At 52.1% G+C, this 22,298-nt stretch overlaps 6 protein-coding genes across 6 annotated transcripts; 3 read left to right on the forward strand and 3 right to left on the reverse strand.

The window, feature by feature from the left end:
* Window positions 1-4,608: 4,608 nt before the first annotated feature.
* Window positions 4,609-5,661, forward strand: J7T55_009913 (uncharacterized protein; the record flags this gene model as incomplete). The annotated part of the gene is made up of 1 exon (XM_053143877.1): window positions 4,609-5,661. The coding sequence occupies one exon, from the start codon at window positions 4,609-4,611 to the stop codon at window positions 5,659-5,661; it is 1,053 nt and encodes a 350-aa protein (XP_052993431.1).
* Window positions 5,662-5,871: 210 nt separating this feature from the next.
* Window positions 5,872-6,669, reverse strand: J7T55_009914 (uncharacterized protein; the record flags this gene model as incomplete). The annotated part of the gene is made up of 1 exon (XM_053143878.1): window positions 5,872-6,669. The coding sequence occupies one exon, from the start codon at window positions 6,667-6,669 to the stop codon at window positions 5,872-5,874; it is 798 nt and encodes a 265-aa protein (XP_052993432.1).
* A 1,370-nt stretch (window positions 6,670-8,039) lies between these two features.
* Window positions 8,040-9,861, forward strand: J7T55_009915 (uncharacterized protein; the record flags this gene model as incomplete). The annotated part of the gene is made up of 2 exons (XM_053143879.1): window positions 8,040-9,605; window positions 9,667-9,861. The coding sequence occupies 2 exons, from the start codon at window positions 8,040-8,042 to the stop codon at window positions 9,859-9,861; spliced, it is 1,761 nt and encodes a 586-aa protein (XP_052993433.1).
* A 514-nt stretch (window positions 9,862-10,375) lies between these two features.
* Window positions 10,376-11,722, forward strand: J7T55_009916 (uncharacterized protein; the record flags this gene model as incomplete). The annotated part of the gene is made up of 1 exon (XM_053143880.1): window positions 10,376-11,722. The coding sequence occupies one exon, from the start codon at window positions 10,376-10,378 to the stop codon at window positions 11,720-11,722; it is 1,347 nt and encodes a 448-aa protein (XP_052993434.1).
* A 717-nt stretch (window positions 11,723-12,439) lies between these two features.
* Window positions 12,440-14,148, reverse strand: J7T55_009917 (serine carboxypeptidase S28; the record flags this gene model as incomplete). Its single annotated transcript, XM_053143881.1, has 3 exons — window positions 12,440-12,954; window positions 13,009-13,931; window positions 13,988-14,148. The coding sequence occupies 3 exons, from the start codon at window positions 14,146-14,148 to the stop codon at window positions 12,440-12,442; spliced, it is 1,599 nt and encodes a 532-aa protein (XP_052993435.1).
* Window positions 14,149-16,488: 2,340 nt separating this feature from the next.
* Window positions 16,489-21,352, reverse strand: J7T55_009918 (uncharacterized protein; the record flags this gene model as incomplete). Its single annotated transcript, XM_053143882.1, has 4 exons — window positions 16,489-19,282; window positions 19,345-19,966; window positions 20,022-20,670; window positions 20,735-21,352. 4 exons carry the CDS (start codon window positions 21,350-21,352, stop codon window positions 16,489-16,491), a joined length of 4,683 nt encoding a protein of 1,560 aa, XP_052993436.1.
* Window positions 21,353-22,298: the final 946 nt, after the last annotated feature.

The raw sequence follows: 22,298 nt of genomic DNA on the forward strand, positions 1-22,298 counted from the left end.
AGAGTCATGAAAGCTCAACTCGAGATGATGACTCTTGTGTCAATTACTTCGAAGTTGAGATGGTCACAGCGATGGTGTCTTACATCGTTCGGCAAGGCCAGTACAGCTCGCATGATATTGCCGTCATAACGCCCTCCTCGGGCCAGCTCCGCCAGCTTTTGAGGCGCATGGAGACAGAGACTTCTTTCACAACAGAAGTCGACGACCGTGACCTTGAATCCATTTGGGAGATCAATCCGAATGAGCACAGAGGACTGAGCACCTACACAGGTCCGGTCTTCGACGGACCACAGGAAAGCGACCGAGAGGCTGCCTCTACCGAGAGTATTAGGCTTACCACGCTGGAAAACTTTCGCGGAGAAGAAGCCAAGGTAGTCATCATTTCTCTTGTCCGATGCAACTCTCAGAATGCTTGTGGTTCCATGGCTATTCCAAATCGAATCAACACCCTCATGTCCCGAGCACGGCACGGATGTTATATTCTAGGAGACTCGGATACCTACAAAGGAGTTCCGGATTGGGATCGCATCATCAATATGTTGCAAACTGAGGGCAATCTTGGAGACAGGCTCGAACTTCAGTGCCCCCGCCATCCCGGCGAGATCATCTCTGTCTCCAGGCCGAATGACTTTGCCCTAGCATTTGCGGATGGCGGTTGCTCTCAGCCTTGTGGGAAATTGCTGAGCTGTGGTCATGACTGCCAGTCTTCGTGTCATTCGGAAAATTTGCACGAAGCTATGACATGCAATCAGCCTTGCCCTCGGCTAAAGTCAGGATGCGAACATATCTGCCCCCTGACCTGTGGAGCCCGCTGTGAAGACAAGTGCGGTGAGGTGATCGAGGATGTTTACCTGAGTCTTCCGTGTGGTCATGTTCTTCAGTCAGCAAAGTGCTGGCAGGTGCAGAATCCATCCACAATCATTTGCGAGGCTGATGTCAACCATAAGATGTCTGGTTGCGGTCACGAAGTAACCATTCCTTGTTTTAGGACTGGTGTGCAAGACAGGTGCCCGGCAAGGTGTGGCAGAGCACTTCCATGTGGCCACATATGTCAGCGAAACTGTCAAGAATGCAACTTTAGCGATGAAAACACGTCCATGGATGGCCTCGACACGTTCGTGGAGGCAGCGCACGAACTGTGTGATCAGGCTTGCGGTCGGAGGCACGCCGACTGTGCTCATATTTGTCAAAGGACCTGCCACGGAAACACAGATTGTGGTCCCTGTGAACAGCCATGCGACGTTCGCTGCAGTCACACCCGCTGCGATAAGCTTTGCCACGAGCTTTGCATGCCATGTACTGAGGCCCATTGCGACTCCGGCTGCCCACACGGCAAATGCACTATGCCTTGTGCCGCACCATGCAACTGGGTTCCCTGCTCCAAGCGTTGTACTCTGCTGTTAGACTGTGGACACCAATGCCCTTCTTTATGCGGCGTGGTCTGTCCTGACTCCAAATACTGCCAGACATGCGGCTCGGAAGACATTCTTCTCAGCATCGTCGACAGCTTGGGAATGAAAGATTACAGAGACGTTGGACTGGACGAAGACCCTTGCGTCTTCTCTTCTTGCGGCCATTTCCAGACCAGATCCTCCATGGATCAGCACTTGGGCATGCAACAATTTTTCAACCTAGCAGACGACGATATGCCTTCCAGTATCAAGGGTGTGTTGAGGCCATTCTCCATTCAAACAGTCGCCTGCTGCGCCCACTGCCGAGGCTCTCTCCGTGAAATCTCCCGTTATGGTCGAATCATTCGTCGTCCATTACTTGACAATGTGCTGAAGGAGTGCATTTCCTGGTCAGATGCGAAATTCTTTGAGCTGAATGCCCGTCTGGCTGAAGAAGCGAGAGACCTGAATCGGCATACGGATTACCGACGCCTCCCCACCTCCTCCGATCAATCGAGCCTCCGAATCCAGCTGGAAGGCCACATGCAGAATCAGATCGAGGGCTTGAGAAATTCTATTGGCCAAAATAGATACACAGGCCTGACTGTTTTGTACAATGAGATCGGCATCTATGCGAGGGAAATGGATGCCAAAGAAGAGAGCGTTCGGAAGGTCGCGGGTTTGATGAAGCAAGCAAAGGAGAACAATGAGGCAGCTCACCGTTCCACGGGTCTCGCTCTCCACGAGCCGTTTGTCCACCCTCGCGGCCACATATTTGCAATGGATCTCTACCTTAGGTGCAACATCACGGCAGTGGCCGACTTCTTGAAGCTGAAGAGGGGAATACATTCGACTGGCATAACTATTTGCGATCGCACCAGATTTCAAGGAGACGTCACATCAAATTTGAAGTGCTCTCTCGACTTGATCAGGTGCGCGAAAGACACAAATCGGCAAATCTTTGAGGCTCAGGGTCATCTATATTTTGCATGGTTCTGTGGTTTCGCCCGCGCATTTGGAGAAGACATACAGACACGGGCAGGAGAAATTCCTCCCGTTACGGCCTATGGCTCGGTCCTGGCAATGTCAGGATCCGCGGCGACGTACAATGAGTTCAAGCACTCCGGTTTGGACCATATCAGCAAGGCCCGTGAAATTCATGAAAGCTGTGACTTGAAGTCCCAGCACCTGGAGGAAGAAATCGAAACTGTCGAGTTCTTTGTCGGGGAAGGCTGGCTCGACGGGGGATCCGTTTGTGAGGGGAGCAAAGATTGGTACACTGCCGTGACACAGAACTCTAACGGTGCCGGGTCATGGGACGCTTGTGACAATGGGCACCCTTTCAAGAACTCGCGCTCGGCATCTATGCCCTTGGGACAGCTGCAGTGTGTGGAGTGTGGACTGATCGTGGCAGACAATGGCCATGTCTCTGAGGAGAATGCGCCACGTGTTGCGGAAGAGACTCCTCAGGTTGAGACTCTTGTGGATGTTTGATGGAGAGAGATATGGAGAAGTGTCTTTACGTCAACTCGGAGGTTGGGATCATGAAGGCGTCGGATTGCTCGTCTGATTATTCGGCGCTGATTAATGGACTTGTTAGGCGCTGTCTTTAGGTTACGGCTTTGCTGTTGTATTTATGATAAATGACTTCCTGTGTAAACTCGCGTCCCCAAGGCTATAAGTATTGAAGTATTAAACGACATTATCAAACCCATTGAGAATGAACTATGATCTGGGGCCGTGATTATTTGCACCGAGCGGGTGGGCTCAACATGGCACTTCATTCACTCCTTTAACCCTCCATGCGGTCATCTCATAGGAGTTTTATGAAAGTTTCAAACGCAGCACTCAAGTTTGAGGTCCTTTCTTCTCTCCTGTACATGACTCCGCTCGTCTGTTCATGCTTCCGCTAGGCAATACGAGACAGTAGCTTGCACAGTTCCTCTCGGGCCCATTCCCCCACCCACGCAATATGTCCATGAGATTTCGACGGACTTGAAGTGCCATAAATAGTAACGGTCTTTGCGGCAATCATCAAATCTCTCATGTGTAGCTCCTGTAATTGGAGTCAATCCCCACTTTGCCGTAGAAGTTCTTTGGTTTTGGAACATTTCCAGACGAACCGCTGAGTTGCTATGGAGGTGCGGTGAGCCTAATTAGACTCAAGATTTATGGGACACTGCAATGGTTGCTCAATATTGGACTTGGCATAGGAGCTCATTGACTCGGTGCTAGATCTTCATGATCTCGGTAAATTATTGGGGAGAACACTTCTTGTTCAATCTGTACCCTGAACTTTAAGCTTCCCCGGCCGTGCCGGGATAGTGCAGATTTAAGCTCTATGCCTACAGCTCAACCTCTCTGGGATTTGATTGTCCCCGTCACTTCCTAGTCACGGTCAAGGACTCGGCCGAGAAGTCTTTTTCAGCCCCGTACCCCTTCAGATTGATATAGTGGTTTCAAGAACCCGAATCATTGACAATTTGATGGCAAGCTAATCAGAAAGAGTAGGGTGGAACTATTGTCTACACTGGCCCTCTACCAGAAGCAAACAGAGGCGGCGAAATCTGTGTTGAGTCCCACAAGGCGGGAGACCGGTGCCTCTCAACATCTTTTGGGGGCCATGTTGAGGCTCAAATTTAAGCGTGACGGATCCTGCGGTAACTTTGGCATCTCTGAGAATTTTGTGCAACGCTGGATGACCGTTTGCCGTTATACGAAAGCCCTTCCGGGCATTCGGGTTTGAAGTGAACACCGTGCTGGTGAGCACTAGTTGACTGCAGATGGGTATCGTATGACAAATAGATACGCCAAGTGCATTGAGGGCATCTAAGGATGCATTCTGCAAACTTCAATAGAGAAGCTAGCTTGTCAGCTCCCGCGGCATCTTCAAACTTCTTATTACAGTGGGTGGAGCGTAAGTGGATCACAGGATCAGACGGGCTTGTACTTTTATGCTTTTCCGACTGTACCTTGTGCTAGCCCGGACAAACATGCTCCAGGCGAACCCAGGCCGGACGACAAGTACTAGCTGACTGCTGCGTCCAACTTTGGACGAGACGAAGCCCATGATGATCATCTTTAAATATTCCACGTCCTTCCGGTGACTACTCCTCGCTGCTTATTCCTGCTAAATTCTGTTGTTCTTCACGTAGCCAAGCCCAAGAAGGCAGACAAATGCTCATCATTGACTCCATAACATCAAGACGGTCCCACGATGCGGTTAATTCTTCTGACAATCCTACTACCCGGTCTCTTGGCCCATTCCTTGGATCACACTCGTCGTGAAAGGACGTGCACCACCGAAACCGCGATTATTCGGAGAGAATGGGGCTCGCTGACGTCTTCCGAGCGAACAAATTACATCGACGCGGTACTTTGTGCTCAAAACACACCTTCAGAGCTAAACCTCCCTGCAACTAAATCACGGTTCGATGACTTTGCTGCTGTTCACATCAATTTAACCCGCTCTATCCATAACAACGGCGTCTTTTTCCACTGGCACCGCCACTACGTATACTTGTGGGAGAAATTCTTACGCGACGAGTGCAACTACGCCGGGTATCAACCTTACTGGAACTGGGCTCTGTGGCCAAACTTGGCAGCCAGCCCGCTCTTCGACGGCAGCATGACCAGCCTCGGTGGCGACGGTGAGCCTATTCCGGACCGACCACCCACAATCATAGGCTCGACAGGCTTGAAGGTTCCCCCCGGTAACGGCGGCGGTTGCATGAAGAGCGGCCCATTCGTCAACATGACCGTGACGATGGGACCATTCGCATTCAGTGATTTAACTACGGGCCTTCCCTCGAATTGGAGCGACTACAACCCGCGATGCCTCCCGAGGGACCTGAACGACGGAGCCTACCAGTTCAACAACCAGACCATGATCGAGCTGGCGCTGGAGCAGCCTGAGATCGGGGCCCTGACGGACTTTGTGAACAGTGGAGTTGCGGGGGAGGGACTGGGGCTGCACTCGGGTGGGCATTTTGCTATCGGCCCTGTGATGTTTGATACCTTTGCGTCTCCGTTTGACCCTGCGTTCTTCGTGCATCACGCTATGCTTGATAAGCTGTGGTTGGATTGGCAAGAGATCGACTTTGCAGAGAGGCAATTCCAATATAACGGAACTAGTACCGTCTTCAATGGCAACTCGACGCCGCCGGTGACAAATGAGACGGATATCTACTTTCCCAGCATTGGTACCACGGTAAAAGTCATGGATGTTGTGGATGTGAAAAGCGGGTTCTACTGCTACCGCTATGAGTAAAGGCAAAGGGGCACTTGTATATTGATGAGATATTAGTCGAATTATTAATGATGAACTTAATTGGCTGGGTTCCTATGTATGTGCACATTCTTTGTGTCCTTGAATTTAGACACGGAATAGGTCTCATGATTCGCGGGACGGACTTTGCACCAAGAACATTTGACCTATGTTGAGAAACTGCTTCTAGACTTCCATACGTCGGAGTCTTGATCACTGATTCTCAGTTGCGAGCTTCACAACCTCCTCAGCCACAAACTCCGGCCGACTAACATTTACACAGTGACCGGCCCCTTCGACGAAAACCCTCCGGATCTTCCCGTCAGCCGCCACGGCCTGCTCATACATCAACTCCAGCAACGGGGTGGGAACGATCACATCCTTCTCCGGAATGATTAGCACGCTGGGTATTTCTTTCCATGCCTCATACGTCACCACGCCGTCGAAACTGTCCGAGCTATGCCGTGTCATCAGAGCGAGATTCTGAGCCTGTTCCTCCTCGGACTCGAGGTCGTTGAAGATGTACGCTCCATAAGCTGGGTCGATGGGCGGCAAATATCCTCCCGGCACGCCGGTCTTGAACGGCTCGGATATGGCATCCCGAGCAGACATCCAGCTCCGATTCCCTTGGCCTAGGGGGAGAACGAAAGAAGCCAAGTAGAGGATGCCGATGACAGCCGTGCTTTTACCTTCGGCTGAACGGTCGGCTTTGCTGAGGCCCTTCATGGCGGAAGACCCCGGCACACCACTGTACGAGTGGAGCAGAACAACCACGTTGGACGGGTCTGTTTCGCTGTCGAGGTTGGACGTGACCTCTTTCCGGATATGCTTGGCGTCGTCCTCATTGGTTGGCGCGGGAAATCGCGAGCCGTCATTGGCTGAGGGCAGATTTATGGCTCGCGCATCGTGACCCTGCTTGCGAAGAACGTTGACGAGGCCGTCGTAGAGAGGTACTGTGGCAAATGAGCCTGGTACGATCACAAAGGAGGTCTTGGGCTTGAGTGAGGCCATTTTCTTGCAGATTTCGACTTTTTGAAGGGTTGAAAAGAATTATACAGAATGAACAATAAGTTGGATTAGAATGTCGGCCGAACTGTCAGAGAAGCCTCATGAGGCAACTCCTTTATAAGTCAACGCTCCATCTCCGCACGATGAAGCTTGTTGGGAGTGAAGTGACATTGGCATTGTCTACCGCAGTACTTGTTGGTCCTCCTTAGAGTCACCGTCGGGAGCGGACGCTAATCCACTCGTGGGTGAAAGGATCCCGCAAGCTTACCAAGCTGCCAGAGAGGGTCACAGATAATGCTACCATACCATTTTGACCTAACCACTCAGAAGGTTTAGAGGCTATTCCGCTTGGATAATGTTCTCGAAAGTGGTTATGATGGACTGAGCTAGTAAGAATATAGTGCTGAAGTATGTTTACAACCTCTGCCAGAGCACATGATTGTTGTGCAGAGGCCAATCCCATGCAAAAATGCGAACTACATTACAAATATTGTATGTGCATTGAGTGAAAATTGTCTTGTGTCTCTGCAGACGAACTTTTATCAATCACATTGTGTTTCGCGAGACGTCAGTGAATTCATGTAAACAGTCAAGACACGACTCCTTTGAGGGCCATATCCCTGCACCTTGTAGGTTGGCGTTTGCTTAGCGCGGGAAGGATCTTCGCGTGATAGGAGAATTAGAAATCACAGACCCATATCCTTGAGGTCGGACTCGAAGTCCGAGACTAGTCCCTTCGAAATACACATATGATATATATAGGACGCAATTTTCATTATGCTTAGACGAATGAATCTGTAAAGGCGATTGTTAACAAGAGGCTCCTGAGAAGTCACAACCTGTCTGAAATGGAAGAATGTAACCCAGTGGGCCCGGGATCTCTTAATTTAGTGCCAAGCTTGAGATATTGTCCGCAAGACTAAGGGCGTGAAAATTGTCTAGACTTGACAGAACACCAAGTTATGATTTGATTCAACGCGTGATGAATGGATAGAGACAAGGTCTGCGCAGAGAGCCCGAAGTTAATTCCAAGCTTTGATATAACCACTGACGTAGGGATGGAATTTTGCATGATTTCTACAGGAGATGCTTGTAAGACTGGTAAACCAGTCTCGCCTTATTGATCTAGTCGCTTTGACTGGGAAGTTCCAGGGACATTCCAACCGCCACGTCACGTCTATTATGCCGTCGACGGCCACGCGTGAAACAAGCTCCAGAGTCTTTGGTTGGCTACTCGACCAGATCTCCTGACGGTTCCCCTTTTGCTTATTACGTTCACAATTAATCCGTCAGCATTTTTGAAAATAAAATTCCGAAGACGCCGTGCTCAAGTCCGACTACAGAGACTCAGTTGAAGTCGGCCATCATTCACCATGACATTCCAACAAGCCGAGTACATGCAGGGTTCCAATACCGGGGAAAGCTCTCAGTCAAAACTCCTATCCCGCAACCCATATCTCGAGTCAGAAGACGACCATCACGTCTCTCACGGCGTGGAGAATTCTCACGATCGAAGCCCCTGGTACGCTGAGGAGAGCACCTACGCGCCTGCAGCACACACCGTGTATCACAACACAGGCAATACGAGCAATTCAGAGTCATACGCATACCCATCAGAGCATCCGGCGAGTCCAGAGGCGCCCCCTGTGCCAGCGCGCCCGGGCGGTGAGCCCTCCACGTGGTCGCATGTTTCACCGCACTCAGAGAACCGACACTCGCCTGATCTCGAGCAGCGTCCAGATCTTCCACCAAGGCCACCTCACGAACAAGATGACCACAACCGCTCGCCGGAACCCGTCGAAGAGCTCGAGCTGCTCCCGCCGCGGCGCCGGCTGACGACAGGTGATATACCAGTCACTACAGTAGGATACACGAGAAACCCAGAGAAACTAATCGCGTATCTGATCCCACTGCCCCCACCGTCCGCAAAAGGCCGGACCCTCGACGTCCCCCAGCGGTACATGATCTACACCCCACCAGCGCCCCACCTCCTGAAGCCCGAGGCTGGCAGCAAAGAGGGTAAGCGACACAAGGTGAAGCGGCTGGCGCAGCAGGAGGTCAAAAAGGCCAAGACATTCGAAGGCAAAACGCTGTCAATCCGCGGGCTGCATTACAAGGCGATTCGCGGGTGCGACTGGGCCGTGGCCGCCATCAAGAGCTCGGACATCACTTTCCTGAACCGCGTGCCGCGCAAGGAAGTCGGAGAGCTCGTCCTCATCCACCCAGCCTCGGTGCTGGCGGACCACAGCCCAGCCCAGGTGCACACGGAGGTGGGCGCGCAGCTTCGTCGCACGCAGCGCCGGGCCGCGCGGGACAGCATTCTCAGCACGCTGCTGTTCCCGCCTTCGATCGCGATTGACACGCTTGCGGCCGTGGTGTGGCCGTTTGGAGGTCTGGCAGAGATTGATGGCGTTTGGATGTACGCTTCTTACCGGGCATACCTGGCGGCGCGCTCTGTGACGCGGCGGATGGACAACGAGCCTGTTGTGGATGAGGAGGGCCAGGGTCTTCATGAGCCAAGTAGGTCGGACAGGGGACTGAGCCCTGTGTCTGAGGAGGATATCTACACTGCGGGCATTGAGACCTCACGTCCTGATGAGGGTGAGTCTGGTCGCCAGAACAGCCGTAGGGATAGCAGACAGGTGCACTTCGAGGAAAACCTTGACGACGAGGACGATGAAGACTTGAAGAAGGCGACTGGAGCCGGTAAGAAGAAGGACAAGAAGAAGACTCTCAAGGTCCGTATGGTCCCTGACGATGCAATGGACACGATGGCAGCCTACTTCCAGGAGATCTGCCACCAGAGGAACCCAAAATCGTTCGGAAGCCCCGGAATTCCCCCGACCAAGACGGACGTCCTGGCAAGCATCGGATGGTGGCCCGATAGGAGGGGCAGAGCTCCTGGTGTGGAACATGGTGGAGACTGGGATGACGAGAACGTAAGTCTCACTCGGAGTATTCAAATTAGCAAATTTCTAGATACTGACACGGGGCGTTTAGTGGCAGACACGACAGGTCAAGGAAGACCTGGACAAGGTCTTGACCAAGGCTGCGAAGTCCTGGGATAAGTGGTGCAAGTCTTATGCCCAGTATCCTGAGCGAGCACTAAAGGAGAAGGGTCACAGCAGAACATCCGAAGTCTTGAGAAAAATTCGTGTAAAGAAGGACACACGTGGGCCACGCGTTGTTGTTTAATTATGATTGATTTTGGTGAGCACGATTTGTACGAATTCTCTTGTAGGTGGATAAACTTGTTATATTGCAGTGTACATGTCTGTAAGAATAGCCTGAGTAGGTTTTTGAATAAGTCTCTATTAATATACGCGGACGGTTGAGATTTAAAACTATTATCAGGTCTTTTCTCAACACATCTCCCATGTAGACTTTCTGTATCTGTATTAAAAGACTGACTCATAAACCAATAATTGCGTCTGTGCTTATCATCCATGCCTTTTCGCCTTCAAATTGTCACCTCGGCAAGCACGGCTATAATGGTTGTCTACTTGCTTTTTCGAAGTTACCCAAGTACGTACGTGCAGGATAAGTGGCATGTGAATCCTTGCATTGAGTGGTAGACACGGAGTGGTGGCGCCCGACTTGCCGCGCCACCTCACGGCTGACTTCTAACGTGGTGGAAGATCGGCTTCAAATTATATGTTAGCACTCATGATGCTGTTCCTCGATACGCAGTCACTCGACCCATTTCACAATGGATATACTTTCAGGGGACATCTTGATCTCCGTCCTCACCGAGCTACGAAACACCAGCGCTGGCAACAGAGACCTGTTCAGATGTCTTTTGGTATGCAAAGAATGGAACCAATTCGCCGCCCCCATCCTTTACGGCAACGTCGCCCTTAGGAACCAGGTCGTTGGGATGTTTACACATTGTATCCAACCGGGGCTCTACGGGGAACGTGTTCGCTCCATCACTCTCAGATTCGACCCAAACCCTACCACAGTCGACTTCAACAAGGAACTACGACTCATAGCTTCCGTCCTGCCAAAGCTAACCAAATTGTCATCATTATCGCTACACGTGCGAATCGGCTGGGCCAGCCACGAAATTCTTACCCATCTTTTGGAGGCCATACCCCTGTCTTGTACGAGTCTCGAGCTCGATACCGGCTACACTGGCTGGGGAGATGGTCAGTCCGCACACATGTGCGACTCCGTCCGAGCCGTGCTCCCACGCATGCGCCACGCACGCATCCGGACTGAAACGATGTGCGCCGCCATGCTCGGCACCGGCATTCTTCCAGACGAAGTTGTTCCGGGGGGCGAATGGAGACACCTCACAGACCCATTCACGCCTATTCACCTGCCCCACATGTACTCGCTCCTTATCGTATGCGCACGCCATTCGCTGATCCGGCGCTGCGGGGCTCCACGCCTGCACGACGGTAATCTGTGGACCAAGCCCTCCGGATCAGCGTGGGCGTCCATCACGGCCGCGCTGGAGAGGCTTGTCGAGACGCCGGGTGCGATCCGGCAGGATGGTGCGAGCATCTGTGCCGTGGCTTGCACGGACTACGACCAGGATGACATGGCGACCTGGAAGGCCGTTGTGCGTGCAGATGTGGTGGCCAAGACGTCGTGGGCGGTGCCGTACCGGATGGTGTGGCACGGGGTCATTCCGGGATCGTGGCTGGTGCGCCTGCCCGGTGGGCGCGAGCTGATGACCACCCTCGAGAACATTGAGCAGCTGGCTGAGGGCGAGGAGTGGGTTAACGTTTCGGGTGGCGCGAGACTGCCGCGTGAGATCGTGGAGACCGCAAGGGCGGGCAAGCCTTCTTTCGCGGCTGGATGCGCACTTGAGCCTATGTCGATGTTGAAGACGGCGGCACAATGGCGCCAAGACAACCCGAATAAGATAACCTACATTTGGAGGAACGAGACGACCACTGGTGAGAAACTTCTCGAAGCGGAAAAGAGAACTGGCAGGGACAGCTATTTCTCTTTGCGGCCAGTGATCGAGAGGACACCCCATGGCTGGATTCGAGGCTACAGAAACGAGTCTCTTAAACGGGTGGGAGCCCTCGAGTTGTGCAGCTGAGACAAGAGATGCCAAGCCGGCCAGAGAAGCCATCTTTTGGCAATTGTAATGGCGGCCGCCCACGAAAAGAATGAAACCAAAAATCATGCTGCGCTAGTATCTGGAAACTATTTAGTGTTCTCATTCTCCTTAGCTTGACGCCCGATACTGTAGCCAGTCAACATCGGCAGGAATTTAACAGCAATACTGTCCGCACATCCTTGATGCTTATTTAGTGGAAGAAGAAGACACCAATTCATCCACACGAACACCACGGTGAGATTAGACTAGGTGTCGTTGTTGAAGGGTCCGGGGGCGAAAAAGGACTATGGGAACAAGCTGAGACCGATCGTTGACAAGTGTGGCATGAGTAGTACTGAGCGGTAGCAGGGCCGGATGGCTGAGATCATTGCTCGACGTGGAATATCGATCCCAATTCAAGGCCTCAGGGTTGACCTGAAGAAATGGTCAAGAATTCTCGCCTGTCTTTCTGCCCGGTTGGTCTGACAGTCATGTCCATTCCTTCCTCAACTTGCAGGCTGGTGAGGGGGATGTCTCTCGGGCTCAGAGGACTAAGGTATTACAGCCAGGAGCTTGACCAACTTTTGAGTTCAGATTGGGTGCCAGCTGTTGAGTTGCAAATAGAACACTCGATTATTTAGGATACTGTTATTCAGTCGAGCCCAAGCCATCCTTTAGACCTCACTGAAGACTTGCTGTGCAGCAAGAGAGCCCATCTCATCTGAGCTTCGTCCCATTGCTAGCAGGGCTCCAATCAGGGAACTTCCGGAGCCACTTTCTCACAGTGCGGATCTGCCATTTGTGTGCTTCCCGGATGAACTGGGGCTCATTCGGCACGTCCAAGATGCCATAGCTGTCCCAATGATGCCCGCCGTCCACGATCAGGTATGCTGGGTGGAGATCAGAGCTGTACCTCTGTGGCGCTAGATTGGAGTGGTAGCAGCCGTCGAGCCAGGGATCGTGATTCCCGTCGATGAAACCCAGCCTATCCGCCTGAAAGTCCAACGCTCCGTACGAATTCCACCTGTCGACGTCGGGAGAGGACGGAATCGCGTTGTATTCGCCCGGCGGAAAGGCCAGCGTGCACTGTTCCTGGGTGTAGTTGCCGTCCATGACCCTGGAAAGAAGCGATTTACCTTGCTTTGCAGCAGCTTGGTACAATCCCATTTCTGTGCAGGTTGTGTAAAGGTAAGCGAGGTCAGATGTACCAGCCTGCTCTGTCCAGTAGGTTGCTGCATAGAATTAGTATCAGTATGGCAGCATAGATCTGAGAAAATAAGACTTACCGTTTCCCTGCCCAAAACAATCACCGCTGGCATAGTCTCCACTCGAACATGTGGGCAAAATGATATCCTTTACGTATTTCGCATAATTTCCAAGGTTCTCCCAAGATTCGCCATCGGTGTACTTTGCCAGCTGCTCGTCCACGGCTGTCACCTCCGCTGGTGCATCAAGGTTGGTGACGTTTGAACAGAATGACCAGAACTCCGTCTTCTGGTCCGTCCAGGAAAGCTCTTGCCAGGTGTCAGTCGGGTAATCGAACGGACCCCCAACAGGATACGCAATGGTCTTGGCGAAGTCCCGGTTGTCTGTCAAAGACTCCAGTCCGAAGAGTGACTTGAACTCCTGGATAGCTTCAGTGTTGCCAGCCGCTACCAGGCCGTCAAACTTGTCCACGATGTCATTGATGCTCTGGACGCAGTCGCTTGGGCCAAACTTCTGGATTGGGTCATACCACTCCGGGTATTCGACAGCGACTCGGATCACGCCGCTGGCCGCGATACCGCCGTACACGATATCTGGGTATGTCTTGACGGTGAAGGACGTCTGGGCACCAGCAAGACTTCCACCGTACAAGATCCAGGGAGTGGCTGGTGCTGTCAAGGATGCATTCACTCCCGGGAAGGTTGCGTGTTGCGCAAAATACGCAAAGTCCGCTACAGTTTGCTCGTTGGTCAAGTAAACCAGATTGTCGGTGGTGAGATTCTCAAAAGGAACGCTCTGTCCATAGTAACGGTTTTCTATAATCACACCGAGTCCCCCTGTGGCGTTCATCAGGATCTGGATGATGCCTGTCTCAAGGTTTGAGAAGCGATTCCGTGCATCCGTTTCACCACCTATGTAGAGGAATACCGGACCACCAGGTTTGTAGTAACTCGAGTCAAAATAATAATGCTGCTTGAAGGTGGCATTCGTGTGTGGAGCATATCTTCATTCAAGCAATCAGCGTAAATCTGGCTTTGAGATTGCGTGGGGCTTACTCACCGAGCGTCACTGGGGAAATGATCCACGGGCTGGTCAATGGTATACGCAGAGTACGCGTCGGCCTGGCGCGGGCTGAGAGCTAGAGACTGCGGTCGTTCAGAGGCCCCTGGTCCAGCAAAGGCCAGGGAACCTAGGGCAAGGACAGAGAGAAGCGAACGCATGGTGATAGTTCTGTCCCACGCGGCAAAAACACAGTCAACAATGCTTCTCTGTTCGAGCAGTGCTGCAAAATTCCAAAGACCTCCCAACATTCCGGCCTTGGCGGTATTTATACATGAGTGCCTGCAAGGAACGCGTGCGAACAAGCACTTTATCTCCGCGAATGACGAGTTGTGTGCTGCACCGTAAGCCGAGCCCCGCAGGCGCGCATGATTAGAGGTCGACGCCGCCGGGAACCGGGATGCTGAAGAGCTTATTTCGCACGCTATATGCCGATCATTAGTTGCGTGATGATGGGATGAACCGCATCAAGCTTCCTGACCTTCCTGTTGGGGAAGGGTGAGGTAGGATGCCTTCTGGGGCCGGATAAACCTGGCCTCATTTCGATTTCGATGGGTCTTGCGGTGCAAACCTCACTGAGCTGCAAACTCCTCATGCTGACTTGATGCCAGATTGAGGAACCGTTACATCCGGACTACCTCCGCTCTGTCTGTATCTTCCGCGGTTTAGTCTGTGTAGCAAAGTAATGGAACTTCGGCCGTTGACCCCAGAGGGAAACTACAGTTTCTAAAGGTACATTATGTCCTCAGATGCGCGCATTTGACCGAAAGGTGTTTATCCCATGATCAAGGACTCAGATGCAGCCAATGTCGAGGTCAAAACCTGGGACGAGAAGAAGTCATCGCGATGCTAAACAACTTGTGTGGCAGCCAGTCAATCTGACTAACTAGGTTGAAGGAGCCAAAATTATCCGTTTATCTAGACAACTAGATCGGTTCCCCTGCAATAGCATTCTCGCGCCATGGAGCCATGGCTGCCCGGACGGCTCAAGGATCGAAGAAATATGGCGGCCTGCCTTGCTTGTTCCTGTCAGGCTCCAGCTCGGCAATCTCATCCTTCCACCAATCCCAGAGATCGGAAGTGGGAGTGATATGTAGCTGTGTGGATAGTAGCTTGGCTAGGAGGGCTTCATCATATGGCTGGCCAGCGTTTTTCTTAGCACTCTGTTCCACTATTTTTATTTCTTCGATTCTTTCTGGATGGCCTTGAGCGGTAACGACACATCGCCCCCTGAACCGATTTCGATATTGCATCCGGGGAATTTCGTGGCGATTTCGAAATATATTATGTTTCGTCATGACCTTTTCTGCATCCCAACGCCACCTGTTCTCAGCGGTTACCTTGATTGGAAGTGGGCAGTACTCGTGATCTGGACTCGGCGACAAATGGAATCCTATCAGCCGACTCAACTGTTGCTCTGTTGGGGGTGGGATGGTCGTATTGCGGCGTGTGTTGTGTATGTATATGCCGTTACACTGTTGTTGAGAGAATATCTTGTCAGCCTTGCGTAGTGACTAGTCTGTTGATTTTGAAGCTTTGTTATTTCCAGGCTCAACTCTTCGCCACTCTCATCCCGATCAAATAGGACAACGCCGCCGCATATCTGCGTCTCTGCCCAATACCCGGCAAGCTCTGCCCCACCGTTGGGTAGCGGTGCGAGTCTTCGAAGCTTTCGTTGTAGAATAGCGTGGCTGGCGGCAGCAGTATTCGTGCCCCTGAACGTTTATAGGGATGTTTTTTTGAGCTGTATTGCGAGCCAAGCCTCATGGTCTGCGTGCTTATGATTTCCGTCGTCCATTTGCCACAGGAAGACAGCTATGTCGTGGCAAGCAGTAAAGACAGGCTCAATGAGACGAAGTTTTCAGGCTGCAGAGTTGCGTATTGTATCTTGATAACATTCTCCAGTTGCTTCTCGTCCTCAGCCCACAGTGCCCTTCGCAGGCCTAGTTCTGTGATCGCAGCCAAGAAGTGTAGCAGAAGGCGATAGGATAAGTAAATGTAGCTAATCCTATTTTTTTTTATTACTTATCTTATTTACAATAATAATAATATGATTACCAAAACAGAGGATAAACACTTGTGTTAAATTCTTTGACTTAATAAGTGCACTGGTTCATTGGCATAGCCACCATCGATGGAATGCCAAGAAATTTGGGCCTGGGATTATCTTGGGACACTCTGCCGCCTTACGTACGTCAACATTCAAACGATGCCTACCTTTCAACCTTTCAGCGGCACTGTATTATTGTTGATACCAAAGTGTTTTCTGTCAGAGTCACTCCGTACTAAGACAGAGTGCAAAAAGCAAACAACTGACTATGGATGGCCGGCATGTCTAATCTCTGGTTTTGAGCCGTCATCTTGGCCTGTGGAATACTAGTCATCTTTGCCTTAGCAAGGGTGAAGAATCGTCTCAACAGCATCTTTCCCATCATGTCCCAAATGCTAGGTGTTCCCATCAAAGAGATATTCGCAACCAAAGGCACTTGCTAGATCAATGCTCATTGATGATCCTCATCTTCACTGTGTACATGCACTGCCTCTTCCCAGAGTTCTCGTCTCTCCCAGAACTTCCTGTAACGCTCCGCAGCTCCGCGGCCAAGCGCGTCCCGAACGTCTGTAAACCACTCCTCATGGGGCTGGCCGTCCGGGATTGCTCCCCTCTCCAGTAGTACCTCGACGATATCCCAGTATCCCTTGAATACAGCAGCATCCAGTGCGCTGCCGTATAGGCCCCCCTGCGCGTTGACGTTGGCGCCCTTATCCAGCAGCATTCGCACCGAATCTATTTGCCCCGAGTGCGCCGCCGCCTGCAGAGCTGAACCAAAAATACCACCTGCTGCGTTGACATGGACTTCGGGGCACCTTTCGAGGAGGAATTTTGTTACCTTCGCGCCGTGTTCTTGTGCGTTTGCACATGCCCATTGCAGCGGGAAGCCGTCCTCTTCACCTCCGATATTTACGTTAGCGCCGTGATCCAGCAGAAAGCCGATCCTGTGAATCCGCGACTCTTGGCTCGAACTGTCAAACGAGCTGGAATCAAGCGCCGCGTGGAGGGCAGTAACATGTTGTCGTCCTCGTGCGTCGTCAACATCGACGTTATGGTCCAGCAGCAACTGTAACACGTCGTCGTTATATGCCTGAGCTGCGGCAGCGTGCCAGGCACTGCCGAACGTGCCGCCCTGCAGGTGGACGTTTGCACCGTGCTCAATCAACAAACGTGGGGTTTCGCAATGTGCCCTTCCATTTTGGCAGGCCGCCTGAAGGGCGGTTCCGTATTCCCCGCCCTCGGCATTGACTTCGGCGCCGTGGTTGAGTAGGGTGCGCACGCTGTCGATACTCCCGTCTGCGCAGGCCGCCTGCAGGGCAGTGCCGTAGCGGCCCCCGGGCGCGTTAACATCAGCGCCCTTGCTCAAAAGCACCACCACCAGTCGATAACTGTCCCAGCTGGATCCAGACGCGGCCGCCTGCAAGGCGCTTCCAAACTCGCCTCCGGAGGCATTGACATTGGCTCCCAAGTCGAGCAAGAGCTGTGCAGGTCGTTCATCTAGGCTGCAGCATGCTGCCTGTAGCATAGTACCGTGATAGCCGCCCTCAGCGCTCAAGTCGGCGCCATTCTCCAGCAGAAACTGCACACTCTCCATGGCGTCTTTGCTATAGCAAGCTGAATGCAATGCGCTTCCGTAAAAGCCGCCTTGAATATTAACATCGGCACCTCTATCAAGCAAGAGCTTCGCAACGTCCCTCTTGTGTTCAAATCCAACCCAATTGTTAGAAAACAGAGCCTGGAGCGCAGTACCGTAGTAGCCGCCCCGAGCGTTGACATCAGCGCCCCTTTCAAGCAACAGCTCTATATCTGATGGCTTTACATAGCCATCACAGCACATTGCCTGAAGCGGGTAGCCGTATTCCCCGCCCGGAAGATTGACATCGGCGCCTCTCTCTAGCAGCAGACGGATACACTGCCTATTCTCCGAGTGGCTCATGTGGGCAGCCGCATGATGCAGTGCAGTACCACGTGTTGGGCACTGCATGTTTACATCGGCGCCGTTGTCGAGGAGAAATCGAAAGCATTCGATGCCTCCGCCGCTGTCTGTAGCCACAGCCGACGTCATCGCACACCCAGCCTCATTTACTGGTGCGTTGATGTTGGAGCCGCGGCCTACAAGCAACTGCACCACGTCGAGGTGATCGCGGGACGCAGCGGCCTGTAAGGCCGTGCCCCATCCGCCGTGTTGCGCATCAATGTTGGCGCCTCTGTCGAGGAGGAGTTCAACGATCGCAATATGCCCTCTGTATGCTGCCGCGAGTAGCGCGCCTCCCGTTGGTCCGTTGTTGGAATTACAGTCAGCGCCTTTGCTTATGAGAAGCTGGGCGACAGCAGTGCTCCCACCGAGCGCCGCATAGTGAAGTGCTAAATCTATATCTTCCTGCGTTAAGTATGGATTTGTGCCGGGACCTCCACTCAGCAACATATCGGTGAGATTGACATAGCCTCTCAGGGCGGTATAAATATGCGGCCGGGTTAACACTTCGTTACGCACCCACAAATCCACTTCATGTCCAATTAAATCGCAAATCGTGTCGGCTTCATCTTCAAGAATTATGCGCACGCTTTCGCTACGTATTGCGAGTGCTCGTGCAGCGAGTTGGCCGACATCAGCCGACCATAGCTCGCGCGGTACCATCTCGAGATGTAACATCCAGTTCTCGAAAGCATAGCTTCGGAGCTCGTGGTCAGACAAGTCTTCTTCACCTTCACCAAGAAGATTGACGCAATGGAGGTAGTATGCAAGACACGAGTGAGCGATGTGTAGATGGGCGTCAGTTTCGGTGAAAGAGAAGCCTTTTGCCGGGCCATTGGCAATGCGCTTGGACATAAGATACTCCTTGACTGTGAAGTGGGCTAGACGGATATACGTGACTTCTTTGGTATAGCGGATCCATTTCTTGCGGATGACCGTTTCTGAGACTTTCCGTACGACAATTAGGCTGGACATGTATCTGATGAAGTCTGCAGGCCCACACAGCCGTTGGGTATTATCAAAGACCGCATCATTTCCGGGGCAGAGGACGAAGATCTCCGCCAATTCTTCGAGTCGGAGGTCCCTATTCGACGAGGAGATCCACTTTAGGGAATTTATGATCTGGGGTTGAAATCTCGGGTCTACGTTCACGAGCAGTCTCTCATACGTTGCGTCGAGTCCGATAGGAAGCTGTTGGAGCTCTGCGCGGACGAGCGGGACAGAGGCGAGATTTTGGAGGTTTTCGAACTGGCAAAAGATGTATTGAAACCTATGGCGACTATCAGCGACAATGGATATGTTTTTGTGACAGAAAACTTTATCATTACCTACATTCCGTCCGCATTCTTCATCAGCGTTTCCTTCGCCTCGTCCTTAAGGTCACTAGGCCAAGACGTAAAGGCAGCAGATGCGAGCGTCTCATCAATGTACAGACCGATGTCGTGGTCGAGCATATCTCGGTACATCACCAGATCAATTTCGGCTCTCGATGGTGGAATGAGGACAGTTCTCATCGTTGTAACAATGTCTAACTCCGCTCGACTTGTGCATAAGATGTGAACATTGTCAGGCATCACGGCAATGATGCGTTTGAGGCTGGTCAAAAGCTTCGCTCGCTCACCAGCCATGGTCGGACATTCGTCTAAAGCGTCAATGACGATGAAAGTCGCTGAGAATCCATGTGTGATAGCTAATGCTGCCGCTATGAGTGCCTCGGTGTCTGGACGCTCGCCTCTCGTCTTATATTCGCCGAGGGCCCGGATGGGCTCTGGTGTGTCAGGCCTTCTGGCGTAGATCTGCTTGACAAGCGACGCGAGCATTACGTTTACAATCTGTTTCCTTGGGTCACTGAAGCTAAAGAAGAAATATGCAAGCGCAGTTTGGGGGTCCGATGCATATCGATCCCGGAGATGCTTGACGACGGACGAGCTTAGAATTGATTTCCCACAACCAGCTGCAGGCGGTTAGCGGGAGAACCGGAAGACACTAGCAATGGTAGTCGTACGTACGTTTGCCATTGAGCCATAGCAGAGAGCTAGTCGACGTCTCCCAGGTCTTAAACTTCTGGCTGTATCTGATCAGCCAGTCACTTGTGCCAATCATGTGCTTGTCACGGGCAGCGTTGTATGCTTCAGAGGGATCGACTGCACACAACCAGTCGAGCAAACCGTCCCGTTGCTTTTTCTCCTGTGCATCTCTGACTACCTCTAGCAGACCCGAAACATCGGTGCCAATAGTTTGCCAGCGGCGAATGGCCTCCGAGTGCCGCTTCTCTGCTGCCGATCGCTCCACTTCGTATGTGATATCTTTCCAGGTGTCGTTGATTGAGGCAAATTTGCGCTCCTGGTGTCGTATATTTTCTAGTAGATCATCCCATTCGTTCCACTTGACGATATCTTGACCAAGGCGGAAAGCGGCGTTGCGGTCATAGTAGCAATAGCTTCCAATCTGGAATCTGAGGATCTTTTGGTAAAGCTGCTCTAAGGCGTATTTGAATACATTGCGCTGATCAGGTGAGGAATTTTTCATTTGCCTATTGTTTGACTCGCAGCGCCGAATGTAGAGATCCTCCCACATGCGGCTGTGTGCTATGAGAGACGAAATTTCCTCTAGACCCTTGGCCAACGATGCGGCTTGCTTCGGGGGGTTCAAAAAGAGCTATAGGAGTCGATGAAACTTAGCCCCCAATGCAATGTATCGACCCTGATACTATTTTACTGACCGGCAGCAAGAGACTAACGGCCCCCCATGCTATCGAGGCAGACGAGTTCGCGCTCACGGCTGCAGTGATGTACTCGTTAGCCCAATTGACTACCCCCAGGACGGGCTGCACCAGGTCCTTGACTTGAATCTCCGAGCTTCCGAACTTTAGCTTCCATGTGTCTCTGTTTATCTCGTCCATCTTGTGCTGAAGTATAGTCTCCATCAGGTCTCGAGTGTCAGCCCTCGAGCCAGGCGTCAAGCCGAGCGTCGCGTCGAGCCCGGCGGTAAAGTTCCCGCGAAGCTTGGCTTCATATTTAACTATGAGGTCTTCATCGCTCTCACGTAAATTCTCGTAGGCCAGATTCCAGAGCTCGTGGATCGGCGTGTCACTGGCTTCAGGCGCAGACGGCCACTGCTTACTGGACTTATCCCACAGACGTAACGGGGACGGTTGGCTGCCGGTAGGAGCTGATGTTGAAATCGACGACTTAGAGAAGCCTGTTGTAGAATTGGCCATGGGGCTCATGTTCGCTCGCTGCTCCTCGTGGCCAGCCTGACCATCAGCTTGGTCATTGCGATTGTGATTGGCTTTGGAGCCGCGGACGCGTAATTTCTGCTTGAACTTCTCAAAATCCATTCTCCTGTGAAGCTATGTTGTCACGTTTTGCTTCGCGAACCCCGAAGAGGCCAGTCTGGCAGGTCAATCACTTGTATATGCACGCGGCCTGTGGTATGAGCTGGGGGAGTGAGGGGTTGAAAGAGGTTGGTTTGAAGATGACCCATCGAGGGCAGGATGGGCAATCAGGTTATAGCATTCCGCGGGGAGTGTAATACAGACCGATGCTGAATATCTCTTTTCCCGCCGCTAGAGCGGCAATATCGAGTTGCACAGCATACTTACTTCCAGCAGTCTCTCAGCTGCACTGTCTAACCTGCAGTTGGATACCTCACGTAGACTATTGGAACAGAACCGCGACACTGAAAGAAATGTGAATCGGTTATTGCCGAGCTTAACTTCCCTCATAGAAGCTTACGCGAGGGGAGACCATTACATAAAAGGTCATCCCACGAAATCAATCCAAATAGGGGTTATGCTAGGGCGGGTTTTCCTACAAGAGATCATTTGATCTCTATCATAGCTCCTCATTTTTACTCACTTGCGAAACATAGAGATACTGTCGCGGCGCAATGTGAGGACGCTGAAAGCGTGGAAAGGTCGTCACCGGTTGAATCGCATGGCCGCGCAGCGGCAGAGCGCCCAGGGTAGTCGTAGGCTTCCGTGTAGGAGTTTCTGAGCCCTCAAGCCACCGTGGTTCTGTCGTGATGAGGAACGAACAGATTCAACATGTGCAGACCGAGCAAAGGATCGTCTTGATTTGAAGTGTTCTGAAATAGACAGAAGCTCGGAAGAGGGGCGGCCTCTGTTGCTTCCGACGGACTCGTTATACGGCTTTGAGCACCTTTCTTTACCAATGGGCAAACACATCATGTGAAGCTGCAGTGGCGTGGTCCTGAAGTCGCCGTTGAAGGGGCAAGTAACGGCAGCACCTGTTGGCGGCAGCGGCTTATCCAGCAGAGCTTCG

The sequence above is a fragment of the Diaporthe amygdali genome (genome assembly GCF_026229845.1).
Source record: "Diaporthe amygdali strain CAA958 chromosome Unknown NODE_15_length_991109_cov_64_707514, whole genome shotgun sequence".
Classification (NCBI taxonomy): Eukaryota; Fungi; Ascomycota; class Sordariomycetes; order Diaporthales; family Diaporthaceae; genus Diaporthe; species Diaporthe amygdali.